This window comes from Glandiceps talaboti, chromosome 8 (assembly GCF_964340395.1).
Source record: "Glandiceps talaboti chromosome 8, keGlaTala1.1, whole genome shotgun sequence".
Classification (NCBI taxonomy): domain Eukaryota; kingdom Metazoa; phylum Hemichordata; class Enteropneusta; family Spengelidae; genus Glandiceps; species Glandiceps talaboti.
Window position 1 is genome coordinate 17,291,736 of NC_135556.1, and position 27,654 is coordinate 17,319,389.

General features: G+C 34.9%; 1 protein-coding gene across 1 annotated transcript in view; it reads left to right on the plus strand.

Moving 5' to 3' along the window:
- The window catches only part of LOC144438799 (kelch-like protein 5), a 59,546-nt gene that overhangs the window by 18,732 nt on the left and 13,160 nt on the right, over positions 1 to 27,654 (plus strand). Inside the window, exon 2 of the mRNA XM_078127974.1 lies at positions 16,025 to 16,335. Coding sequence (XP_077984100.1) covers positions 16,056 to 16,335 — 280 coding nt within the window. The 5' untranslated portion in view covers positions 16,025 to 16,055. The remainder of the gene's footprint in view (positions 1 to 16,024; positions 16,336 to 27,654) is intronic.

Here is a 27,654-nt window from a genome sequence, read left to right on the forward strand (position 1 = left end):
ATATCATGAAATGTACTGAATGTATACAAATTTAATGGAATTGATCTATTTGACCAGTTTGTACATTTGAGATAAAATAGTCTGATTTGATCTGATAAAATGACTGTCAGTGATGAATAGGTCTTTCCAAAATTTGCCATGGTGGCGCTCTACATCCTGTCTGTGTGTACCTTGGCTTGGGGGTATACATGGTATAGGTTACTCAGTTAATCATAGAGCACTGCTGCTTTCCTCGATGTCTGAACAATACGAAACCATCCCTGATTTACACTTCTTCAGAATACCAAGGGACAAAGCTCTTAAGAAACGGTACCATGAGGTGATGATACCCCCAATTTGAATGAGAGCGCTGTATTCTCAATTTCCTGTTTTCACTATACTCAGAAAGTGTCATGAATACCCTCATAAATGTTTAAGGTCAGCAGGTAATATTGTCCCCCTTGTCCTTTCCATTTTTCAAGTGCACATAGCATGTATGTGTATAAAATTTTATACAATTTGTATGATACCCTATAAACCTACACGATCTATAACCTAGTATGATGTACATGTATTCCCCCCCCCCCATATTTTCAAGTACATAGAGTAAATTGTTACATTTGTACCATTGAATCTTCAAGTGCACATACATATTTAATGTCCATCAATCTGATTAAAATCCGATGTAGTGAACACCACACGATTTCTTTGTGGCTGTTATGTATAATGTCCTTTGTTTTTTGTGAGTGCCCATTACTTACATCTGACACAATACCATAGGATTTCACCGAACCCAATCTTGTACTTATGAGTAGCCAACCTGAATCCGTCTTACAATAACAAAACTTCACATTCAAAATTGAGAGAGAAAGAGAACCACCAAACAATAGCAATAACATTGTTGTCTGTGCTCTATGCTCAAACTCTTTTCGAACAAAAGTACCATACCCATACATGTATGTTGTGGCACATTATGCATTTTCATTCGTTGAGTAAGTTCACTTAGTGTTCTCATGTGGCTTGGGAAAATCTATGGTATCGTGTCAGATATATATAACGGGTGCTCACAAAAGAACAAACAACAGTAAACGTAACAGCCAAAAAGAAATCACACAATGTACACTACATCGGATTTTAATCAGATTGACATGACCATGTACTAGTAGCTACTACTAGCCTAGTTTAGAAAAGTACATATTCTTTATTATTCTAACCACACCTATAATTAAATTTTATGGTTAATGAATACATGTATCCATTTTATGTGCATAGAAAAAAGAGAAATTGTCTTCGGAATGGAGAATTACATTCCATCAGAGTTTGTTAATTGAGTTTCCCAGCCTCATTCCAATGGTTTAACTGCCAACAGTTATACTGTAGGTTTTAGTGTATTCTGGCAGCCAGCCCATCTCTCTTAATGATGTTCAGAAACCTTGTTAAAAACATGGCCTATAACATGTACAAGAACTTGGCCTTCGTAATTACACCAGCATGTGACCACAATGTATGATTCTCATATCCGGAGCTGTTTGTCGGCATGTATGTACAATCTCATGATTCTCATTATTTTGTTCAATGTTTTGAAGAGAGGGAAATTTGATAACCATAACTCAACAGTCAGGTTCAGATGTTAAACATGCAATGGTTATTGCTGTGTACACCATACATATATAACTTTTACCCTTGTCAGTCAGTTTTTAGGGCAAGTAAGAGTAAAGAAGATTGATGTGGTTGCAACGTTTTATTACACTATTAAGTTGCCAAGGGTGAATTATACAAACTCAGTGTCGCAAATAGAAATTTACAGTCTGCAGTTAGTAAGGTCTGTCACCTCTGATTCCTGTAGATTTATACTCACAGCATACTGACAACCCTGAGAAAATGATGTGAATCTACCAGTGGTTGTGAAAGTTTATAGAAAGTTCCTGAAGACATGTTACAGCTGTGTTTCTGTGACATATAGTGTGCACACTTGTTCTGAGAAGTTCACTTTGTCTGGTACCCTGTATTCGTTGGCCTACATGTATGTAGTCCACTCCACTCCACTCCAGTCTAGTCCAGTTCAGTCAAAACTGGTCCGGTCCAGTCTGGTCCAGCCCAGTTGAGTCAAAACTAGTCCGGTCCAGGGCATGATTGAGAAACTACATGGTTTCATTCTTCCATACATGTACATACATTGTGGCATATTCCTTAATCATGCCTGAAAATAGGCAGGCCAGCATACAGTAGTGACATTGAACAATGTTTGTTCATGTTTCTGACATATTTAGCTCAGCAGTTCCCCAATTGAGGCATACTTGTACATAGTACATGCATTGTTTCAGGAACTCATGCGACAGAATCCTACATTGTAAGTTAGTAACTTGGGGGATATTCAAACAGAATTTTGTTTCTAAGCAGAAATATTACATGATCATCAAAATAATTTCTCCTCAAGTGAACTTTGGTGTCATTCAAGTAAGCAAAATGCAGCATAGTATTGGCTTGCAAAGTAATTGCATTGTAATGCGTGTGATTATCAACAAACATAAATCTTTCCAACCAGTTCCACGATCACTGAAGTTTTTAGCAAATTGTTCTATCTAAAAGCATTTATAGGAGCTAGGAGTGCAGGGCTTATCCCGGTAGGATGCTGAGATGTGCATGTACATGTGATGGGGCTTCTGGAGTCTTAAGCAAGCTGTTTCCAACCTTGCATTTGATTATTTATACATGTACACTGTAAATCATGAACATTCAGCACTTCTAACATGCCAGCAAATGTGACTGGACAGGATGTAGTTGTATGAAAATGATATTCTTCATCTGATGAGAGAGTAAGAAAACCTGTACATACATAGTTGCAAAGCAAGGCTACATGAGAATTAATTGGTTTCAATTAGTAGCAAGTACATGTCTGTATGTTACAGCAGCTGGAAACATTCTTGTGAAATAACACAAGTTGGAAGTACAACTCATTAGAAGTATTGTCTCTAAAGAAAGTAATAGAACGAAGAGACACAGCTGTGTGGTTGTGAACTTACATGTTAAGGTCAAATAAAATGTACATAGCCACTATGAAGGTCGCCAGTCTTCAACCTTTGCTGTAAATGCTGTAAATTAAAGCAGATAAGAACTGAAAGGACCATTATTGTATTTGATTTACCAGTTCGTAATTGTCAGTAGACTTAGAGTTCTCTAAAAGCTCTCATTTGTCTCAAGTAACATGCTCTAAAGCAAAGTTTATTGCTGACTTAACTAAAGTCGTCATCATTCTTTTAGCTGACTTTGTAAGTCATTAGGATACATAAACACCAGATAGCTAACAGAACGTTACTTTCCATGTCAAAGTTTTCCAATCTATTAAGTGATCAATCATAAACTGTTTTGACAGTAAAATGCTTACATATCAAATGTCAGTGTACTACACGTATTATATAATAGATATTTCATTTTTCATGTCAGCAAATCATACTAGTTATTAAATAATAACATTTCATAGTATGTTTATGTCAGAATGATATGATTGATCTTGTTTTAAAATAATGTTTCATTTATAATAATAGTTATATTACATATGGATTGTCAATGATATTAACAGACTTATGAATTATTTGTGTTTTATATCCCCATTTTTCTGCTCAGTGATAGATGTGGTCTTTGGTCTACTAAGGAGTTTTGAAACAACATTCCAACTCTCATATGTTTGACATGTGTGACATGTATACAATATACATGTATCTGTGTGTGTGTGTGTGTGTGTGTGTGTGTGTGTGTGTGTGTGTGTGTGTGTGTGTGTGTGTGTATGTGTGTGTGTGTGTGTGTCTGTCTGTCTGTCTGTCTGTCTGTCTGTCTGTCTGTCTGTCTGTCTGTCTGTCTGTCTGTCTGTCTGTCTGTCTGTCTGTCTGTAACACTATTTTCTCAAGATGACTCTTAGTTCAAACAAAATGGCAATGACTGATTAGGTTTGGGTTACCATACCATGAACATTAATGTGGTATTTGCATAAAGTAAATATTTTCGGTAATTAAGCAATATATTTATAGTGCATAATTCGAATTTCTTGCAATTATGAGTGCATGTGTTGTATGAAGCATTTAAACAAACATATATATTGATTTTTAATGTTATGATGTATTATGCTTGCTGGTATTACATTATATGTTGACTGTAAAGTACTGAATACATACATGTATTACTTGTATTTTATAGATAAAAATTCCTTTCCAAATTATTGAACTGTGCTGACTAAATGTATGTTGATGTGATACCATTTGTCTATGTTGTGTTTCCTAGATGACAGACAGACAGCCAGACAGACAGACAGAAAGTCAAATCTGATCAAAATCATGTTGCACATAAACACATACATGAAAGTATATAATATTTTTGTACTGAAAATTGTATCAAGAGGAGCACTTTAATTAAAAATGTACTTCTAATAGTTTCAACATTCTGTGTCAGTTATTCTGCTATGGTACAACATCACTCTACTTATAAAGGCTGTCTTCAGTAATCTTATCTGTGATTGGTTTAGTTTTGTATTCATTTACATGATAAAAAGCACTTATGGCAAAGTACATCTTAGGCCATGTTGTACAATGTTGGCTAGCTGATTTCAATCTTGGATTGTGCATTTAACATTAAAGTACTGTGAATTTTGATGGTGACGTGTAACTTTTGCTGCTCTGGTCATTGCTGTTTGACTTACAGACTGAGGGGACTAGCACCTTATGTACTACAAACAAGAGTTTTTTTATTTGTATGTCTTTGCAAATAAAAAAATTATCAGAAAATGGTGATATTCAAAGTTGGTCATCAGGAAGTGTGGAGGGGAATAACCTATATGTGGTTGTAGGTGAAGTAACATGTCAAGTATTTAGGGTATAACAATGAACTTTTAATTAAAGTACAAATAAATGTATATTGAAATGTTCATTTGCATGACTTCCTCCCATGCATATTAATGAGCTACTTTACATAACAATATCAAATGCAAAAATTGTTTATATCGGGCTGTGTATTTGAACTCGTTTGTAGAGTTGTTTGTTTGTTTGTGTATGTGTATGTGTGTGTGTGTGTGTGTGGGCATTTTTGTGTCAAAGCTAGTGCTGACATAGATATTGAATTTGCAGAAATGAGAAGAAATCTGTTTATGCAGTCTGTTCACTTGCTATACTAATTATCATATTTTCCTCTTATAGCATCACATCATGGAAATCAACCTGGAAGGTCAAAAAGTTTGTCATTAAAATAGCAGATCCAGTCTGTTAATAACAGTTTCTTGAACACAGAACCAATTTCTGTCTTGATCTTTTTGTTTGCTTCATTTTTCATGCACACACACTAGGACATGTATTTTCATTTAAAAGTCATTCATTGTGTGTTTTTCTCATTTTGCCCCATGTTTCATGTAAATTTGTATTGTATATATGTATGATAGATAAGACATCAAGGATTTATGGGTATAGCGGTATACTTGGTGTATACATTATTAAGACTCAGGTGCCGTTCTAAATATTCAAATTTTATTTCAGGCAATAAGTCTTCACAGTGTGTATTTCTTCACCTCTTTTTTATTCTGTTGGTGACTATTGTATATGTATGGCTTAACTTGATTACATTCATGTGCATTTCACTTGGATTTAATATTGCCGTAGATGGTCAATAGTATATTTTATTAGTGGATTAAGCTTCTTGTCTGCTTTCAATTGACTGTTTCATAATTTACAATCCATGTGAAGTAGAGAACAAAGTCGTCTTCAACAGTGTATTTTGTCGGGATTGACTCCTTTGGACTTGATACGATTCAGTAACATAACTCATGAAGTATTGCTAATGAAGTCCGTATAAGTCTAACCGTACTAATGAAATTGTAGATGTCAATTTAAATAAGAGACAAGAGAGCTACTAGTACATACGTACCATTAGGCACTTTATTAAGAAGTGTGCTGAAAAAACGGAGATTGCCGAACCACCTAAATGTATTTTCTAGTTTACTCACACATACTGAACAGATGTTATGAGTAAAGTTGAAGTTGTAAGATAGGTACCCTGATGAAACCATATAAAATACACATGCAGCACTGCATATAATGACATCATTTCTCCATAACTTAAAGCCATAAAAGTTTCAATTTAATCGATGCATTTCTATAGATGCACTGTACATTAAAGTTTATAGTAGATGGAACGTAAAAATGTGAGTTTTATGATGTCTTTACATCTTGTGGCAGATTGAATTCTGAGGCTTGGATTTAGTTGCAGATAGAATTGTCCAAGTCCATTATAGATTTATTAAGTAAAACTAATGAACATTTTATTCCCCAATTTGTTTTCTTCTCTCACAAGTTTCAGATAGAGAAAATACTATTATAAAAAATTAGTGCTACATTTTGTACGAGTCATGATGCAGTTGTCAAATTTTTAATAAAAACTTTACGCTAGGCATTTGTTGATTTAGATGTTTCAACATGTACATGGTATACAATGTATGTAGTTGCTGCCCAGCTTAATACAGCAATTGCAGTTAATGTGTTGCCATCAATGAACAAACATAGCAGCATTTACAGTTTACATGTACAAATGTAAGTGTCACCATTTGATAATCATATGGTACATACAGCAGATAGAAATAAAAAAACTGTGATATATGACTGGTGTCCAGTGAGTTAAATGTACATTTACATGTTGCTTGAGTGATGTGATGTAATGGGTGAACACAAGCTGATTGAATCAGTATTGGCACTTTTTTTTAGCCACAAGTCAATTACCATTTCATACTCATTGGTTTTAGTGTAGATTAAGTCATGTCCACCAGTGTGCCATCTCATAAAAGATAACACTTTTTTATGTGGGTCAAAATAATAAAAAGTATAGTTTTCGAGTGAGTCACGAAATAAAAAGAAATAGGGTGACATGACACATGTACTGGCTGTACGTCAGTGACATGTCAAATTTAGCTTGATAAGCGCTCTGGTTGTCCACCCATCACAGTTTATTGGACCACGTACGTGAATGAATGAAAAGATAGTTTCCTCATTATAGCTATAGTTTACAATGTACGTGTATGTTGGTTTTACATTGCTGATAGAATGATGGCTCATGTACATGTTTTATCTTCACATGGCAAATAATAACCATTGGCCATTGACCAAGTGTTCAGTCTTCAACCTTTACTTTGCGCTGCCCAAACACTCAAATGCATAACTACAACTTGATGTGACACTTACTACACATGTATCGTCATTGAGTCTGTCCAAGGGCAGAGAATTATCAGCACACCACTGGAAACTAGACATAGTGTATAATAAATCGTACATTGGTAATTTTAATCAGTATTTCATGACAATTTACTCTTTGCGACGATCCTTCATTTACTGCACATACAGTGGTATTTTCATTTTCATTGGGAAGTGATGACATTTGCAGTGGCATTGTACATGCTTGTGACTGTTGATTTGTTTTTCTTACTTCTTATGCTGCTCAGCTTTTTGCCATGCATACAGGTGATAGCTTATCATTGTAACAACTTTTCCAGTTCCTGTGTGTATGACAGAAAAATATAACCATGAGTTTAAAATGACCTAACATTGACAATGCAGGAAGCATCTTGTGACAAGACATATTGATTATGCAGCTGGAACTTAGTTAAAACACTGTGTATACTGTAGGAACAGCAATAAAGAGGTAAAGAGGACAAGTACCGGTACTATTACAGGCTGTTCATTTGAGTCTGCCGGATTAGCTAGATTACTTCAATTCAATTCCTGTAATGACCACAGGAAACTTTAGTTTTTATGTGTTCTGATGAAATGTCAAGAATGACTTCCTGATGGAACTATACATTACAGACAGTTGGATATATTGTAACTAATCAGACAGTACAGGTTATAATAGCACAGCAGTATATTGACAGCTGCATAGGTTGTAGATTTAATGAACTTGGAGCAATTCAGTAATATGTGGCATTGTGACTGTTGTATATGTATTGTAGCATAGAGGTGGCAAATGTACATGTATAGCATCCTAAAACTACAAGTTGATATGTAGTATGGCATTGTGGCTGTTGTATATGAAGTGTAGTACGGCATTGTGACTGTTGTATGTGAAGTGTAGTATGGCATTGTGGCTGTTGTATGTGAAGTGTAGTACGGCATTGTGACTGTTGTATGTGAAGTGTAGTACGGCATTGTGGCTGTTGTATATGAAGTGTAGTACGGCATTGTGACTGTTGTATGTGAAGTGTAGTATGGCATTGTGGCTGTTGTATGTGAAGTGTAGTACGGCATTGTGGCTGTTGTATATGAAGTGTAGTACGGCATTGTGAATGTTGTATGTGAAGTGTAGTACGGCATTGTTACTGTTGTATGTGAAGTGTAGTACGGCATTGTGACTGTTGTATGTGAAGTGTAGTACGACATTGTGACTTGTATGTGAAGTGTAGTACGGCATTGTGACTGTTGTATGTAAAGTGTAGTACGGCATTATGACTGTTGTATGTGAAGTGTAGTACGGCATTGTGACTGCTGTATGTGAAGTATAGTATGGCATTGTGACTGTTGTATGTGAAGTGTAGTACGGCATTGTGACTGTTGTATGTGAAGTGTAGTACGGCATTTTGTCTTGTATGTGAAGTGTAGTACGGCATTGTGACTTGTATGTGAAGTGTAGTACGGCATTGTGACTTGTATGTGAAGTGTAGTACGGCATTGTGACTTGTATGTGAAGTGTAGTACGGCATTGTGACTGTTGTATGTGAAGTGTAGTACGGCATTGTGACTGTTGTATGTGAAGTGTAGTACGGCATTGTGACTGTTGTATGTGAAGTGTAGTACGGCATTGTGACTTGTATGTGAAGTGTAGTACGGCATCGTGACTGTTGTATGAGAAGTGTAGTATGGCATTGTGACTTGTATGTGAAGTGTAGTACGGTATTGTGACTGCTGTATGTGAAGTATAGTATGGCATTGTGACTGTTGTATGTGAAGTGTAGTACGGCATTGTGACTTGTATGTGAAGTGTAGTATGGCATTGTGACTTGTATGTGAAGTGTAGTACGGCATCGTGACTATTGTATGTGAAGTGTAGTATGGCATTGTGACTGTTGTATGTGAAGTGTAGTATGGCATTGTGACTGTTGTATGTGAAGTGTAGTATGGCATTGTGACTGTTGTATGTGAAGTGTAGTATGGCATTATGACTGTTGTATGTGAAGTGTAGTACGGCATCGTGACTATTGTATGTGAAGTGTAGTATGGCATTGTGACTGTTGTATGTGAAGTGTAGTATGGCATTGTGACTGTTGTATGTGAAGTGTAGTACGGCATCGTGACTGTTGTATGTGAAGTGTAGTACGGCATCGTGACTGTTGTATGTGAAGTGTAGTATGGCATTGTGACTTGTATGTGAAGTGTAGTACGGCATCGTGACTGTTGTATGTGAAGTGTAGTATGGCATTGTGACTTGTATGTGAAGTGTAGTACGGCATTGTGACTTGTACGTGAAGTGTAGTACGGTATTGTGACTGTTGTATGTGAAGTGTAGTACGGCATTGTAACTGTTGTATGTGAAGTGTAGTACAGCATTGTGACTGTTGTATGTGAAGTGTAGTACGGTATTGTGACTGTTGTATGTGAAGTGTATCATTGAGGCAACAAATGTGTTGCAACGTAAAACATAGTAACTCTCATAGTGGAGACTTAGGAATCTAAGTTTATGAGGAATGGCAGCTGGCACTTTAAGAGCTTTCCATTGTAACTGTACATTTGAATTTATAGTTCACAGATAACTGTAGTATCAAGAGAGAAGTAATGCTTTTGAAAAATGGTTTCTTGGCGTTATCCATAAAGTGGAATCATGTAATAACAAATGCAATAAGACAGAAAAAGTGGTTTTGAAGATTTTAACAGCCATAAAACATCTTTCAGCTTTTTTTCTCTCCATATTTTGTAAATCACTTAATGCTTTCCAGATTTCTTAGTATAAAAGCCCTAGGTAATAAATTCCTACTCAACAAAATAAATGACCATATATATATATATATATATATATATATATATATATATATATATATATATATATATATATATATATATATATATATATATATATATATATATATATATATATATATATATATATATATATATATATATATATATATATATATATATATATATATATATATATATATATGTGTGTGTGTGTGTATGTATGTATGTATATATATATATATATATATATATATATATATATATATATATATGTGTGTATGTATGTATGTATGTATGTATGTATGTATGTATGTATGTATGCTATCTATCTATCTATCTATCTATCTATCTATCTATCTATCTATCTATCTATCTATCTATCTATCTATCTATCTATCTATCTATAATGCCCACACAAATACAATACACATTGTATTTATGTGCAAACTGTGAATGCAGATAGAGGAAAACCCATGAAAGGTACACATTGTTTAAGTCTCAACATGGAAGGATACTCTGTTTTAAGTAAAGTCATTCATAGTCAATACTGTATGTAAGCAAAGTCTTACAGGCACAGCATAGCAAGGACTGTCCTTTGGGAGGACTTTCTGATAATCTAGTTGCCAACATTTTGTATGCAGATATTTAGATATTCAAGCATTGTATTAACATACCACATGTGCAATGTAATGATATCGTAGAATTGAAATTTGTTGAATGTACAATGTTGAAATGAAATTATGTGATTGTATTGCATTGAGTTTTAACTGGGATGTAAATGCCCACATGTACATACAATGTACTCTTAAGTAAATTAAACCAAGAAAAATGATTTAAGTTACATACTATAGTAGTATCTTTTCTCCTGATGCTTTTACATGTAATAGTTAGCCTGTTTACATCCCTCTGTGATTTTGATTTGCTGTCTCACTGATCGCTTGTTAAATGACAACCAAATAAATGTGGTGTACCATTTGAAAATCATATTCTCATACTGATTGGTTTGAAAAAAATGCTCTCAAACTGATTGGTCACAAAGGGGAACAATAACGTACGTCAGCCTTACTATATTCAAATGAAGTCTACCTGTCGTTGTGCCCTCATTGAAGTGAGCACAAGAGTGGCGTACATGTAGCAAATATTATGGTATGTAAATAGCTACAAAGAGACACCCGGATAATTGCCATTGTTGAGACGTGGCTAAATTAATTGGTTGCCATTGATAGCATTACAAGTGGATATATAGATAACAAAGCGAAAAAAATCACAGATCCTGATGTACATTTGTAAACAGGCAATAACTGAGATTTGATGTAATCTTTAGGTAACCCCTACAATGTATTACATACATGTAAATGGTGAAGGTTTCATCCTAAATTGCCCAACTGAGAACCATTTTCAGAATGTCTGTAGTTGCCAAGTGGTTAACCTCAAGTTTTACCAATCAATAACCACAGTAATCTGGACGGAACTGAGAAGGATGTTCATTGTTGGTCCTTTAGGTGCCTCAAAGAAGTAAAAAACTTCAACAGGCAAAAATTCATGAAAAACTGAACAGTTAAAACTAGTGTGGTTGTAATGTCTAATCTATGCACAACTGAAATGTAAATCTCGTGGAGATCTTCCACACAACACTGAAGACTATCCTCACTGTAATAGTTATATTTTATCTGTGTGTCTCTTATTTTTAATCCAAAGAAGTATAATTGAAATTCATTTTGTCATCTTGTTGTCTACTTATACACAAGCACGTACCCATGCACACACACGCACACACACACACACACACACACACACACACACACACACACACACACACACACTCACACTTAATCTAATAAATTAGGAAACTCTACGCCATAACTCAAGAATTTCACCTTTGTCGATCATCAGATGGCTAGAACAGATTGTCAAGGTCTATTTGTTTATGTGAGATAGTTCATTGTATAAAATCATAAAATATAATGAAACTAGTAGGTTATTAAAAACTGTTATTTATACGGTGAAAGATTTGTCAAGGGAAGAACACCCAGATGTATTACACATTTGAAAAGTCAAAATCTGTATGCAAACCGGTGAAATGTTAGAATAGGGGTGAGTCACAATCATATGGTTGCTGTCACGAACACACATGTATCTCTTGTGAAACACATCTTGTTACCCACATTTAGCATAACATTTTGGCAAGACTGACAGATTCAATTTATTTGAGATTTTGCAAATGAGCCTTTTCAAGCAACACGTATTTGTACATTACCCTGTACATGTATGCATGTACATGTATAGCCATGGTACACTGTCTGTCTGTCTGTGTATATGTGTGTATATATGTGTGTGTGTGTGTGTGTGTGTGTGTGTGTGTGTGTGTGTGTGTGTGTGTGTTGTATGTATGTATGTATGTATGTATGTATGTGTATGTGTGTGTGTGTGTGTGTGTGTGTGTGTGTGTGTGTGTGTGTGTCTATATGTGTATGGATGTATGTGAATGACTTAAGGTACTAAGGCCAACGATAATGGTGGAAATGTTACTTTTAGAGTCTAGCTGATGAGATTGTTGAATGGAATATGATCAGGTCAGCAATGTACACATTAGGTTTAAAAAGAGATTGTTGGTATTAAAAACTTAGTCAAAAACTGCTGAGCAAATTGGTCTGTAATTACAATACGTAGTTAAAGATATTTCTAGTAGTGGCTAGATGAGAAATTGTTCAAGATGAGATTTCACATCAGTGATATGCAAAAATTACAAATGTACATGTAGGGCTACAAAAATATGGAGTTTGGTCAAAAATTTAAAATCAAGAACTACTAAGTACAATCTATCCACCTACATATTACATGTGCATTTGTAAGCCAAGTGATGTCCCAAACCTCTAAATATTTGCCTACATGTACCAAATGTTATATGCAGTTGTGCTTAAATGAAACTGCAGGTTTTTCATTACTTTCTTTTTTGACTTTGATTATTTGTTAGCTAATTTAAGATGTCACCTGTTACTATAAGAATGACAGCTCACTGAACAAGCAGGCCATTAATTCAAATAGATTTGCATTGAATCTACTCAATACCTTTCTTTCAGTCTAAGCCTTACTGCCACAAACAACAGGAAACCACTATCAATCAGGTTCATGCAGGTTTTCTCTCCAATGTCTATGGTTTTATTCTAACAGTGTATTTTGTCAACCGCATAGTATTCAGGCAGAAAAAAAATAATTATGGGTTTGCGTTTTCATTATGTGCTTGGCTATTTAGAGAGAAATGATGTGCCAGTATTATTCAACAGAAAAGGAAGAACTATGATGGGTTGTCAGTGGATGAATTAAGGGTTGTCAGTGGCAGAGAGATAACCACTGGCTATAATTCTTAGTACTGTGGTCAAGGTTGGAGTCCTAAGTTTGTGTTTGATTAAATTTTCCATGCCATAAGTAAGAAAGAGTGTTGTTCATTTTGATGCTACCTTATACATTGTATTACCCTGGTCACTTCGGATTCCTCCTTTAATACTGAACACATGAGGGGTGTCCCTCACGATTGACATCGAGGCAAGTTGGTAAAACCTTAACAACTATCCATAATGTATGAATAAAGAGTACTAATATCAAGTCTTGTTGTGGCATACATGTAGCAACGGAGTTGTTGTCATGGTTACATTGGATACTTTAGTGTTTACATATGTATAGTGAGCCACATCAACAAATTTGCTATTTAACAAGGTATATGAAAAGAAAGTGTACATCTTTGAGAAGATGCAGACTTTCTTGTGTCTCAATAGATACTCAGTGATGATATTTTGGTAAAGGAAGAAAAACAAAAGAAAAAGATTGATGGGATAGGACAAATTGTTTTGTTAAAGTGTCCTGACTGGGGATAATTCACATTTCGTTTTGAGGAAAAATTAATTGAAATAAACTGAGAATATATGCATAAAGGCTAGCATGAAACTCTCATGAGAGATATATGTTAATAAAGAAAAAGAATAAGAGACGTGAGATAAGACAAATTGTATAACGTACATGTACCTTGCTATATTGTGATAATTCTTGTTTCTTTCTAAGGAAAATTAATGGCAATAAACAGTACAAGTTTCAAGTATATAATAAATTTATGAGATTTTGATGTGCATGTATATGTCAAATGTGAATATGGAAGTAAAAAGAGAAGTGATATACAGCAGGCTATGTTCTATTTTGAGATATTTTGAAAGAAAGAAATTGAAGAAAACGATGAGATGTTAATCTTGGTAGGACTTGCATGCACAGTACTGGCTGCATTGATTGCAATACTGTATGCTGTAATTTGGTAATTTGAATTGATTGAAAAATCCAAATGATTACTTGTATAGAAGGAGTTGAATGCTATGATTCCGTTTTCATATTTGGTTAAAATGGTATACAACAACTACAGAGTGGACAATGACTGTACACCCATATTTATTTGATGTGCATGGAAAGATATTGATAAACGTGAATTGAAAATGAAATCATTGAAATACAAAAATGGTGAATGTAATGCCTGTGATAATTCTGTTAGTAAATGGACTAATGGAATTACAACGTAGATGGAAACATGAACATCATCATCTAGACAGGACTGTACATGGCTCTATGATAGTAATTTAATGGGATTATACATAGGTATATTGGAATGTAAATCTGAACAGAATTAGTTTAAAAGGGGTTTTATGTGCTGTCTTCCCCATGATAAATGTGTTTTCATTTTTTAGTGAAATTAGAAGGAGACGGCAATGTAAAGAGTCTGAGCAGGACAGTGGCTTTATTTGTAATAGTCAGCAATGGAATATACATGTACATTAACTAGATTGAAATTCAAATATGAACAGAATTATGATGAAAATAGTGTGTGGTATTACAATCTACATGTATATTGAATTTTCTATTTGATGTTTAAGCCAGCCAACTTGGAGATGTGACTGTAAGGAGTTGAACATGAATATGTAAAATGCTCATTTGTATTCTGAAGATGCTGAATAAGCATAATAAAATCATGCATCATCCTCAGGGTTGTCATAAAAATCAAATTAGAATAATGATCCTCGGAAGTTTCCATAAATTGATAAATCAGCGACCAATCAGTTGATCGAAATCAGAACTCCATGGAGACGGCAGAGGTAGCAAAAGCAGACTGCGTGGTGCCACTGTTATCATTATTGTATAGTTGTGATATTGTATGTAAAATCCAGCATACAGCAATATCTATTACTAAACCCATTCATATGACTGGAATGGTGTAGACAGATATGCCCTGGATTGTCATAAATTTTAATGTAGGTGTGCCATAGACTGCTGTTATAATTCAAGGGGTGTTACCATACAACCTATGATGAGATAGTTTAAAATGCGTAGGTGACAGTAGCAGTGATACATGGGTAAATAATCGTCATACTGAAGTGTTTCATTCTGCCGTCAGTCTTTGCAGGTGTCGCAATCAAATCGAAGCCCCTTCGTTTTTTTCTTTAATGCTAGTAGAAGTACATTGATATATGGATGCTGTTATTCTTAATGCGGTTTTGTCCATTCTACGTCAGCCCAAGCTTGTATCCTGTATCCACTTCTCACTCTCTAATGACACAACTTGAAGTGTTCTACGGACTTCAGATCAAAGGCAATGAGTATACTTGTTCGAAGCATACAGTCCTCTCATCACTGCCTATAGTCAATGCTACCAAAGTCAGGAATTGTATGTAGCAAATGTATGCCAGCTACATTTGCGATGGGAATGAACTGTCTAACACGGTAAACTGTTGCCTTTTTAGATGTTTTTTTTGATAACAGGATTGACAGTGGAAATTCCTTGAGGTATCCATTCTCATGGGTGTTCATGTATATTATGAGTTATCACAGAGCAAATGTGTGTGCACTTTTATCAATCCAATTTGTTCAACAGTTTCTATAAGATCTGGAAACACTTGCTGGAGGAAAATAAGCAGCTGGAACTCCAGGATAAGTAGACAAATGTTTCCTTTTCCAGGGTTTGAAGGGCATTAAATCCCTTATATGTATATTGGCTTCAAGTGATAAAATTTTGTCATTTTCCCTCCTCGGTTTTCCAGGTTTTTCAATCATCCTGGCATTTGCCAAGATATGGAGGAAACCACTGACGGGGAATGTTTCCGATCCATTAACCATGCAGAAAAAACGTTCAAGAAGATGGAGGATTACTTATCCCATAAACAGTTGACCGATGTTGTGTTAGTGGCGGGGGAGGTTAGAATACCTGCCCACCGACTTGTGCTTAGCGCTGTGTCAGATTATTTTGCTGCCATGTTTACTAACGATGTGAGGGAAGCTAGAGAAACAGAAATAGAATTGCATGGTGTTGACCCTGAAGCTCTATACTCACTTATACAATATACCTACACAGGTAAGACTGTATTTTTATATGAGTTATCACTGAAATTAATAATTTTTGTATCAAGTACATATTTTTGTTCGAATAATTGATTCACCTTTTGATGAAAGGTTTAATGAAGTATAGTGAAGGCAAATGACTTTTTGTTTTACCAGTGATAGTGTTTTAATACTCATCACTTTTCTTCATATTTTTATTTTCAATTCAATTCTTTTTGCGGAGGTATTTTTTTTACAAGAGTAATGTTATTTGGTATCACTTTCCTTCAAATTCATGTTATAGAATAAAGTGTTTGAACTTCCTCGGATGTCATTTCACCACTTGAAAAGTTGCATCAAATGTAGAAAGAAGGCTAGTTTCATTTTCGGTAGAGGGTAGATGTTATCCACAGGGCAAAATTTCTTATGGTAGTTCACACCTTAATTAAGCAAAGCAATGTCATCACTGCACTTTCTCAAGTATATTCTGTTCAGAGTAATTTATAAAAGCCTCTTTCACACTTTATCGTAAGATAGCCATAGGAGTCTTGCTGCTAAAAGTTTCAACGTGGATCAGAGTCGTATTGTGTATTCCGGGCCATTAATTGTACAAAAATCTACACTCCTGCACGATAGAATTCATGTCGAATAAATAAATATCTAAGACTCTATCTGCGTTAAAATTAATATATGTCTTTTAGTGTCTCAGGGTAATGTTTTGTAAATGGATGTAATATGATTTATAAATATAAAGTAGGAGACTGGACAGGATAAAAGTATGTTTTGAGCAACTTGTCAGAGTGGAAGTCGAGATCAGCTGTTATGGAATCCAGTGAATGGGAAATACATGTATGAATTTGACAGAGTGACTTTGGATGTCAGGCCCCAGGAGACAGTTGTCCATGTTGTAGCTCTCGATTTAAGGGAGATAAGTCTACTTTCCTTGTTTAGTTCTCAGAGATGTATTTTGGAGATATTTGCCACGGATTATAATTCCATGTGCATACACTCATTAAATAAGTAATGAATGTGGAAATAAAAGTCACACCTTTCAGAATATGTGACTAATGGGGATTTGCTTAGTATGCAATTCATTGACTATGAGATTTAGATGTAGTTTGAACATCCTGACTTGAAAACTTGTTAAAGTTACCGCAGCAGCAATGTTTGGCATTTTTGAACGTCTTTTTTGTAAGATGACCCATTCTTGTTGTTCGACTTGTAGGGTTGTGCATTATTTACCAAGTGGTGGAGTTCTTATACAACATACAAACAAACTCACCATCTATGTTATTTTGTTACGAAAAGAGTATTTGGTCCATACCCAAAAATGAAAAGTTCAAAAAACAGATAGTACCTGATGTCCTAAAGAGTGTACAGTTGGCAAAAACACAGTACACTCTATAACTTAATCACAAGCAAATCTAAGTAGATTCTACGGATTTGTAGGTGATTGGATATGAACAAACAGGCTTTGAGAGTGAGAGTATGTTTTCTTCAATTTTATTGGTACCCAAAATATTCTATAATGATGTTATGATCACATCACATATACCAATTTTTGGTAAGGGCTGTACCAGCTGTTGGACAGGATTCAATATGTTTTAGTAGTTGGAATGACATTTCAGTATGAACTGAAGTAACCACCAAAAACCATAAAGCTACAGACTGTCTGTTCAGACAAAAGTAACCACCAAAGACCATAAAGTTACAGACTGTCCGCTTGAACTAAAGTAACCACCTAAAACCACAAAGTTACAGACTGTCCCTTTAAACTTTAGTAACCACCAAGAATCACATAGTTAGACAACCACATCCCTTTAATATACATGTATATTGAATGACAAATGAAATTTGAATTTGTACTTTTTAATACTTATTTTTCCACTAAGGAGTAATATTTGCAAATTACTGAGAAGTTGTACACATTGTATTTTGAATGATTGCTCTGTTACTTTCACACACGTTTATTCAATTTTGGAGAAGGAGGTAAAACTTACAGTGCCATATTACTTGGTCTTTTGGACATTTTGATTAGGGTAGGAAATAAAAAAACCCATGTGAATTGAACTTGATAATATTTTGTGTTTGATATTATTACATATGTACCAGAGAGTACTTGCACTACTACAATGTACATGTGCATACTAGTGGTATTTGCACTGCAGTGCAATACTGAAAACATTATTGCATACCTGCATGCAAATGATATGCAAATAGGTGCACAACCATTAGTACTCAGAGATATTTGTACTTGTACATGCTGCGTTTTCTGCTGCACTTTCACTTGTTAAGCTTGTGAAAGTACAGTTGCAGAGAAGACTGCAAGCACTCACCCTGAGTATGTCACACTTGCACTCACACATCAATGGGTTCTGTCATAAAAGTTCACATACCTGTAATAGTGGCAAATATTTCAAAGTATTAAAAGTATAAGTTTGTTGCATGTCATGTCAACTGTTTATCTCTACGTGTCTAAAAAGGCAAAACTATTAATCAGTTGTTCACAATTTATCTTCATTTGGAAAGTATTTGGATCAGTGTTTACATGTAGTCAGTAGGTACAGTTTGCTTTTTACAGAGCAATGGGAACTTGTTTGTGACCACAAAAAGTTTGTTCAACTTTCCATCAGATTTCATAAAATATTATATTTGATACATGCATCATTGCTACATAATGAAAGTCCTACATAAAGTTAAAAATTGGTGACAAATAAATAGATGATGTGGACATTATGTTGATAGTGTTTGTTCAGTGATGGCATACATAGTTAATAGTATTCCTACTAAAGATTTTTGAGGTCAAGAAATTTAGAAATGAAGAATGTATGTACATACATTGTATATTGGGCCTGTGGCCAACTCTTCGTGGGGTAGCTCTAGAAGATTGGTGGTGTAGTAAATGTTGCATTGTCAGAGAAATTTTCAACACTATGCGGTATCTTTAGTTATGTTAAATGTACGGTATAGACATTAAAATATATGTACTTGGAAGTTGCATAAAACACACAATTTCATTTCGTGCAGATGATGTTACCGAGTGTGCTTAGAGGAAACACTGACAATTTCTATCATTGACAGGTACATATACATAAAATTACCAAGTCAGTGGATTGAACAATGAAAGATCAGGCGTTTTTCATACTCAGGCAAAGTAAAAAATGTGTATTTCTAATAACCTGATCGATCCTAGTTTAAGCCAAATGTAAACATTTATTAAAAACAATTTAACATTTACATGTAAAACAAAAACTTATGAAATTCTTTGTCTTCTTGACCTTCATGCACGGCTGTTTACTTTCCTCAGTGATATGGGTACATATTTCATCAAAGTATCACAGAAGGGGTGTTCTGACTGACATTTTATTTGTTTGTGGGTCAAAAGCAATATTTTTCAATTGAAAAGATACAATATAATAAAATAAAATTCTGACTGACCTACCTACCCAATTCTCTGAGGCCATGTTATTGGAAACACAATTATTTTTTTTTTCGCCTAAGTAAAAAATTAATGGAAAATAGTGAAATAGTTGCCGTGACTTGGCTTTAAATCATGCAAAAAAAGTGTACATTTCATTGATATGTACCATATGGTGCTCACTTGTCAATGAATTAATTAGTAGTCACTTCATGTAATTAATGCATGCGTAATTCAGTTAAAGCTTGTTTACTTTGAATTCAAATTTGACGTTTTATGCGATTTTTGCCAAGATTAACTTGGTGTTATACGTAATTGAGTTTGTGATCGGACTCTAAATACTTCCGATTTAAAAATGAATTCCATGTAGCCAAGCTGGGGAGTTGAAAAATACCAGAAATAAGTAACCGTCTGTCGTTTGTTAAATTGAATTAATAACAGTTATTAGGTTCCATTTTTGAAAATCTGAAATATTCTGTCATTAAACATTTGTAAATGTCAAAATGGCACTGAAGTTGTACACGTACCTCTTTCTTGAGTATTTCCTTTCAATTGTAAATTTTTAACCAATTTTTATGTTCTCTGCAAATATCTGTAACACTTACAAACATGTATATTGCTACAGTACACATCTGTGTTACTGTACAGTGTTACAAATTAGTGGAAAAATTCAGCTTAAAACCGTATGTAATCTGATTGAAAATTTTTGTATTGAAATGTCATGGAAATGAATCGTTACTAGATGTATTTTTTATAACATTCTTGCTACCTTTAACCAGTCTTTTGTTAGTTCCCTGAAGGATGGGGCTGTTACAATTGGCTCTGTCCATCTACAATACGTCACTTCTCTGACATGCAATATCCTATTTTATTCAACCCTGGCACAAAGGTGACATATCATATATGGGACATATGCACATCTTTTGTTTTATGACATATGCAAATTTGACCAAATTGCAGCCATATTTGTAGTTACGCATATGTTACTTATGTGAAAATCAAAAACTTTTATTAAATAGAGACCTTATTCAAGTGTCTACCCCTATATTATCAGGTGCAAGCTTTCTTTTGGGACCTTGACTGTTGATCTTGCCCTTAAGGGTCAGTTATGAAAATTTAGCCATATCTTGCAATTAACAGACACTTTGTAGTATTTATTTGCTCTCAATTTCTTATAAATCATGTTTGTAGGTAATACAGAAGAACATAAATGTAGACAAATATAAGTTTTGTTGTTCATATTATGTACTATTTACTGATTGGCAGCCATATTTGTTATTAAAAATCAATATTTAATACTCAAAAGTATTTTGTAATACATAGACACTCCATTGAATTGCCTTCCCCATATTATCAGGTGTTAACCTTCTTTTAAGACCTTGAGAGTTGACCTTGATCTTGACCTTCAGCTCAACCCTGGGAGTTGGTTCTAATCATGTGGTGATGCTATACTGATGTCGTCTCACAATGGGTAAAATGTTAAACCCAATAAGAATTTGCACCTTCTCTCTCTTGGTGAAAATTAAAAAAAATGGATGTTTGTGAAATGCCAGGGGAAAGGCAAGAGCTTGAAATTCCCTCATGACTGAATTCCAGGCTAATCCATATTGTGCTGTCAGTAGAAACAACAAAATCATTACATGAATTTATTAGACAAATAGTAAATACTTCTCTTGAAATACATGTATCTCTAAGTCTCTGTTTATTGGGCAGGAATGAAATCTTATCAGACATATTTATTGAAATAGCTGTATGTATTATTATAATCACATTCCACTTTATAGAGGACACAAAATCTAGACATAATTGTAAAATGACAAATGTATTTCGTGAAACTGCTGTAAAGTATTATCCCACTGCTTACAATGATGATTTCACATCACATACATGTACAACGTTTTGATGCCACACAGTACTGTATATTCAAATGAACCTCCAGAGAAGAGAACATTGTTTTAAATCTTTATCCCTAAGAAAGCCTTGAAGTCACAGCTATGTAGTCAGGCATAAGAAAGATAAATAGGTTGGCTTTCTTCCAACAGTCTACAGACGTAAGCCAGTTTCCCTACTGGTTATAAACACATTAGTTCAACTCTATGCCATTCTGACTTGCACAAATATAAAAGAAATTCTCATATATTTTAGCATGAAAAAAAAAATAATTGTCACCCAGGGAAGCAGTCAAGCAATCACTATACAAACTTTGAGTCTTAGAAGGCTCTGATAACAGTGATAAAGTGAATGTGATGACTTCTGCTAGACCTTCAGAGTTGATAATTATATTCATGTAGTCTGTCACTATAACTTTCCCGCCAAAACATTTTCAAACAAAATTCCTTGTTTGTATGTGATTGTTTTGTACATCCCAATCTTATTTTAGATTGAAATTATACATAATCAATATTTATAACATAATTTCATGTCAAACTTGATCCATTTTATACTAAAAAAGAAAAAATGATATTCAAACTTATATATCAAAGTTATCAAAAGGGCCTGCTGTCAATGCGATTGTCAACTTCATTTTCGCACTTCTACCCAAAGTTCGATGGAAAAATGTCACTCCTTCAATGATAACAGCTTTTGTATTTGACATTTAGATGTAGATAAGTTGATAAATATCTACTTCTAATGTGAGATAAGGTGCTTGGTTTCTGGTAGTATGAATGTGTGTTTACAATTATGATTTTACATTACATGTATCGTAGTGGTGTGACTGCCAAATTTTCCATCATAGTGTACATCATAAAGAAACGTTTGATGTTGCACTTGTTAACGTTCGTTAAGGGGGAAGGGGAGAGGGGTTTTGACCGAAACGAACGTGTTCGTTTGTGCGACATTGTGCGATCATGCTAAAGATAACTTAAAGTTGTACATCTCAAACTTATTTTTAGACTGACAGGAGGAGAGAAATATAATCAACGTTCATAATTTTGTCTTCAAATTTAATCTGAAAAAATACGTTTTTGTTTGAAAATGGTTATCACACCATTGCTTCTAGGATTTGTCTGCATCTAGTAGTGATGTACTTCTTTGCTGCCAGAATTATTTTGCAAACTTCTTGATTTCATGAAATAAGTATTACATGGTCTCCAAATACATGCACATAATAGGTTTATATTTACTGTCAAAGGAGATGAACCTGTAACTCACGCCTGGAATAAATGTCAAACTTCTCATGTACCTAATCTAATATTTAGACTAGGTAAATGACAAATTTGATGCTTATTGCAATTAGTTACAGCAACTACTATTAAATTCAACACTGCCTGTCTAAAGTAACGACAGAAGTGCAACTCGCAATAAGCGTCAAACTTTGTGCCGAATCTAATGCCAAATAACTACAATTCAGTGTGCCTGTCATGCAGTCATGTCATTTTCAAATATATGGCAACAACGTTCAGCTTGTGCATCATTCTTGTGTTGAAATTAACCTCATCTGTATTTTTAATGCTAAAATAACACACTATAGTGGAATTTTTGTCTTCCTTGATTTTGTTTAGCAACAAAATCTCATCCGATCCATCCTATGATTTGACCCCCTAAGAGTGTCATATTTTACTTGATCCTCTAAGCTGGTCGTTTTTGCATTAAGTTTAACGTATTAGACACATTGTCTATTTCATGTCATATTTATTCATGGCTTGTGTCAATTTCAATATGATATTAGGTGCATGAGAATTTTGATGTTTATTCTAGACCTTGGAGACAGCATTTTTGCTAAGGTTTGGGGACACTGTCAATTTAAAACGGAAGGAAATCTGGTAAACCCGACAGAGATGGATTGTCCCTATATTGTAGTATTATGTTGATGGAGAACCCTTGTCAAATACCAGGGGAACTCAGGTAGATTTGATCTACTTTGATTCTGCCCATAATGAAAACACTGGAAATGACTGGGGAACTCAGATAGATTTGACCTACTTAATCTCTCAACAAAAACACTGATTTTGAATGTTTTGAGAACCTCTAGAGAATTGATGCCGTTAATCACGTAAACATAACCTAAGTATGTCTACTGAATTCCATTGTTTATGTCCCCCAACTAAATGTCACTTCTTCCAAACTAATGACTATTTATAGCCTTAGATAATGGAGCACGGTAAAAAGGTCTAATAACACGAAATGGCAGATGGACCTCAGAGAATCATTGACTCCTTTTTTATGGCATCCACTCTCTTCAGTCAAGTGTGTTGCTGTTGCCATGGGGATTTGTACAACGCAATTTAGCGTAATTGTGTACAAGTTACTAGATGTAGGAATGTTACTCAGCAAGTGTAAATAAAGCCCTGTCATGATTTTCTGACTCAATCAGACAACCAGTTGCTGCCTGTCTGAGACTAAATGTTTGTCTAATTGCAGATGATGAGAAAGTTTTGGTCTACTTCACACTGCTAATGATGTTTCGATTTCTTCACATAATGTGTTTTGCTAAGACTTATGGCTGACATGTTAATCTCAATGTCTGGCCATTAGTGACTCAGGGCTGTCTAACTAATACTAATAGTCCATAGCTCAAGTTGCAAAATTTACTCACATTTATTGCAATCCTCTCGCGGGTTCCTTCCCCGGCCCCTCCCCTTATAAAGTTATAAAACTCAATAAATGCAGTCATTTTAAGAATTTTGATTTGCAGTGACTGTCATGTTCATGATGTTGATTACCAAATGCCAATTTGCTACTAGTCTGGATACCAATGGTGGTTTCTAACTAAACCACGTCTAGTCAAAGTCCCTCAATCAGCACAAAAAGTTGTTTATCCAATCAGTGAACCCCAACTGCTATAGTGACGTAAACAGTGTATAAGTAGCATCCTCAGCTGACAAATATACCATATTTGGACATTACATAACTGCCTCAATAAACACTAACTTTACATTTTGTGATTGATTAACAAAGACATGATGTTAATGACTGTGGCTGTGGATGAATTTTATATTGCATCTCATGCATATCAGGACTTCTAGAGTAATGACTTTGACTATACTGTGAGTGGAGATGTAAATTGTAAAGGTGACGTATAGGAACTAGACTAACTTGCTACAAATAATTGTATGAAAATGAGCCAGTAACATATCACCATACAAAATGTATGTGTACACTGGTCTCACATTACCTGCTGCATATAACTTTGTACGATGCAAATTCAAAATTGTGTGACTGTCTCAATACTCTATTTATTAAATCTAGCAAAATCTTAACACAGATGAATTGTCAAAGTTAGAGACAGAGATTGAGGGAAACTTCTATGTATGTATGTCTTAATGAATAAAATGATAAAAGTCAGGAAGCAAAGAGGACATTACTTGTTCTTATGAAAAGAAAACCTGTGTATAATGAATTGTTAATTTTTGTTACAACTGAAAGATGGAAAAATCAGTCCTTTTCATAACTCCATCTATCTATCAACAAGATGTAATCTTAAGAAGGTATCAGGATGTCCGCAAATCCATCATGACAGGAACTTCCTGACAATCTTTCAGAGACAGTGTGTTTCCGTGGTTACATTTGTTGCCATTTTCAAAAACATATCTTTGCTGAGACAGCTGCACCAGTAGATAACATTCAAAGTGAAATTGCTGTGAGGAACATGCCTCTTAAAATGACTTTTAAATCAGCTCGCAGTATGTGTCAGGAAGGTATAATAGGAAAACTGTTTGGTCAGAAAAAAAGAGATAACATTGAAATGATTTTAATACAAGTACATGTACTAGTTGGTTCACTCTGGATGAAGTGTTCGTAACTCTCTCCCTATTCTCTAGACTGCTTTCTAATCTAGGTACAATGTACCTGTAGTAGCGTTTTACCTCATGCTAGAGGGTCAAAATAGAACAAGAAGGTTGACTTATTCTCATGTGCACCTATATAGTAATGCTTGTGCAGCGCATGGAGTGGAAGTTATGGTGTTGACCAGGAAATTGAATGTTCATTATTTTTATGATGTGCCTAGGCAGTAATATTCTATTTCAGGTGCCTAGAATTGGCCACACGCACGCACGCGTGCACATACACACACACACAGCCACACACACACACACACACACACACAGCCACACACAGTCCCCCCCCCCCCCCCACACACACACACACATACATGTACATACATACATATATACATACATACATACATACAGTTCAATTTCATTACAACATCAAGTGCATGAGCCAAATCTAAAAGTACATGTAAGTACAAATGTACAGTCATGTAATAGATTTATAGTCCAGGTGCATAATTGTATGCATAGATTATCTTCCATGAGCAGGCTCTGTTTTATACAATGAAGCAGCTGTACTGAGAAAAGTATTGTTGCAAACCATATGTTGTATATCTTGCTGCATGCATTGTACACTTCAACCACCATGACATTGAATATTTTCTAACTTCTGGTAGGACGTTATAGATTATTTTGGGAAAAAGTATTTCATGAAGTATGTTTTGAGCATTCCTAGTTGCTGGTTATCTTTAATTAAGCAGCATGTGAGGGGGAAGGGGAGGAGGGGGGGGGGTGTATGAATCAGATTACTACATGGCTGTGGTTAAGCTATACCCATTATGCAGGTTTCTAGAAGACCTGAGACAGTCATGTTGTTGCAGGCACTGCTGTGATTTATACAAATCTACAATGTCACACACCAGTTGACAAATGTACAATGTAGACATGTTGTGTGAATACCTGTCCAATCATGCATAGATGTTTACACTCACTCACTGATAACCAGAAGTCATGGTGATTGATTAGTTTGATAGGTTTTAGTTCCACTTATTACTGTAAACAGATCATGGCTTTTACATGTAAGATAATCAATGAAGAATGGTCTGTTGTGGTATTGATGTCAATTTCTCAAGACTACCAAGTCTTTGACTGCATACTGTATATGTAGATATTTTCACTACTAGAAAATTTTGTGATTTTACAGTCTTCAGCAAGATCTCAAAGACTAATTTGCATTAATTACCAGACTGTTACATCGTGTTCGTGTACAAGAAGGCATTTTAGTCACTACTTATTTTTACATTTTTTTTGTAGTCTAGTGAAATAAGCAAAAATAAGTCTTTGACAAAAATTTCCACGTTTACAATATCTAGCTGTAAAAAAAGTAGTGAGAGTAGAATTGAACATGTACTGCACATTTTGTCAAAGATGAAAACCTTTGAATGTACACAAGTACATAGTATTAGCAAGTCAGTGCATAGATGAAAAGATCATAGTTGCAGATGTTCCCCACACTCAAAGGGACATGGAGGTTGATTTCGTCCTAACCAGTCGGTGTCAGCAAGTCACAAAAAATCCCTTCCATCACCTCTGCATCACATATGACTTCTCTAAAAATACGAGAAGTAAAAATGATCCAAATCAGCCATGAAGATGAAGTAGTCTGTAAGATATGTTGTGACGTTTCGCCCTTACCGGCTTCCTCTCTGTTAGAGGTTGGCCGATGTGTGAGGGCACCCCGTCACGGCGTACCTTACAGACTACCATGAAGAGCTCAGTTGTACCTGTACACTGGGGTAGAGAATTCTGGGTAATATGCAAACAGAGGAGCTTCATTATTTATACTTACATCACCAGTGTCTATCTATCAGTGCCTGTCTTGTTGTTAAGGAAGTGAGGATTAAGATACTGTGTGAGGTATACACAACAGATCGAGGCACTGAAATTCTTGGTGATGTAAGCATTCACAAAGTTTTTAATATGAAAATGCCTTTATTTCTTGCAGTTGCATTCCCCTTTATGAGAGTGCAGATAATGACTAATTTGTAAGTCTAGCTAGTGGGTCATCCCAAGTTTATCGTAACATTCACTTCCTTCTCAACATTTGATGATTACTGTTTGTTTTAAATCACTAATCCTTAACTGACTACATACAAAGTCTTACACAATGAAATGTTTTATTTTTAACCAGAAACAGCATAAACAACAACTGAATATTCAA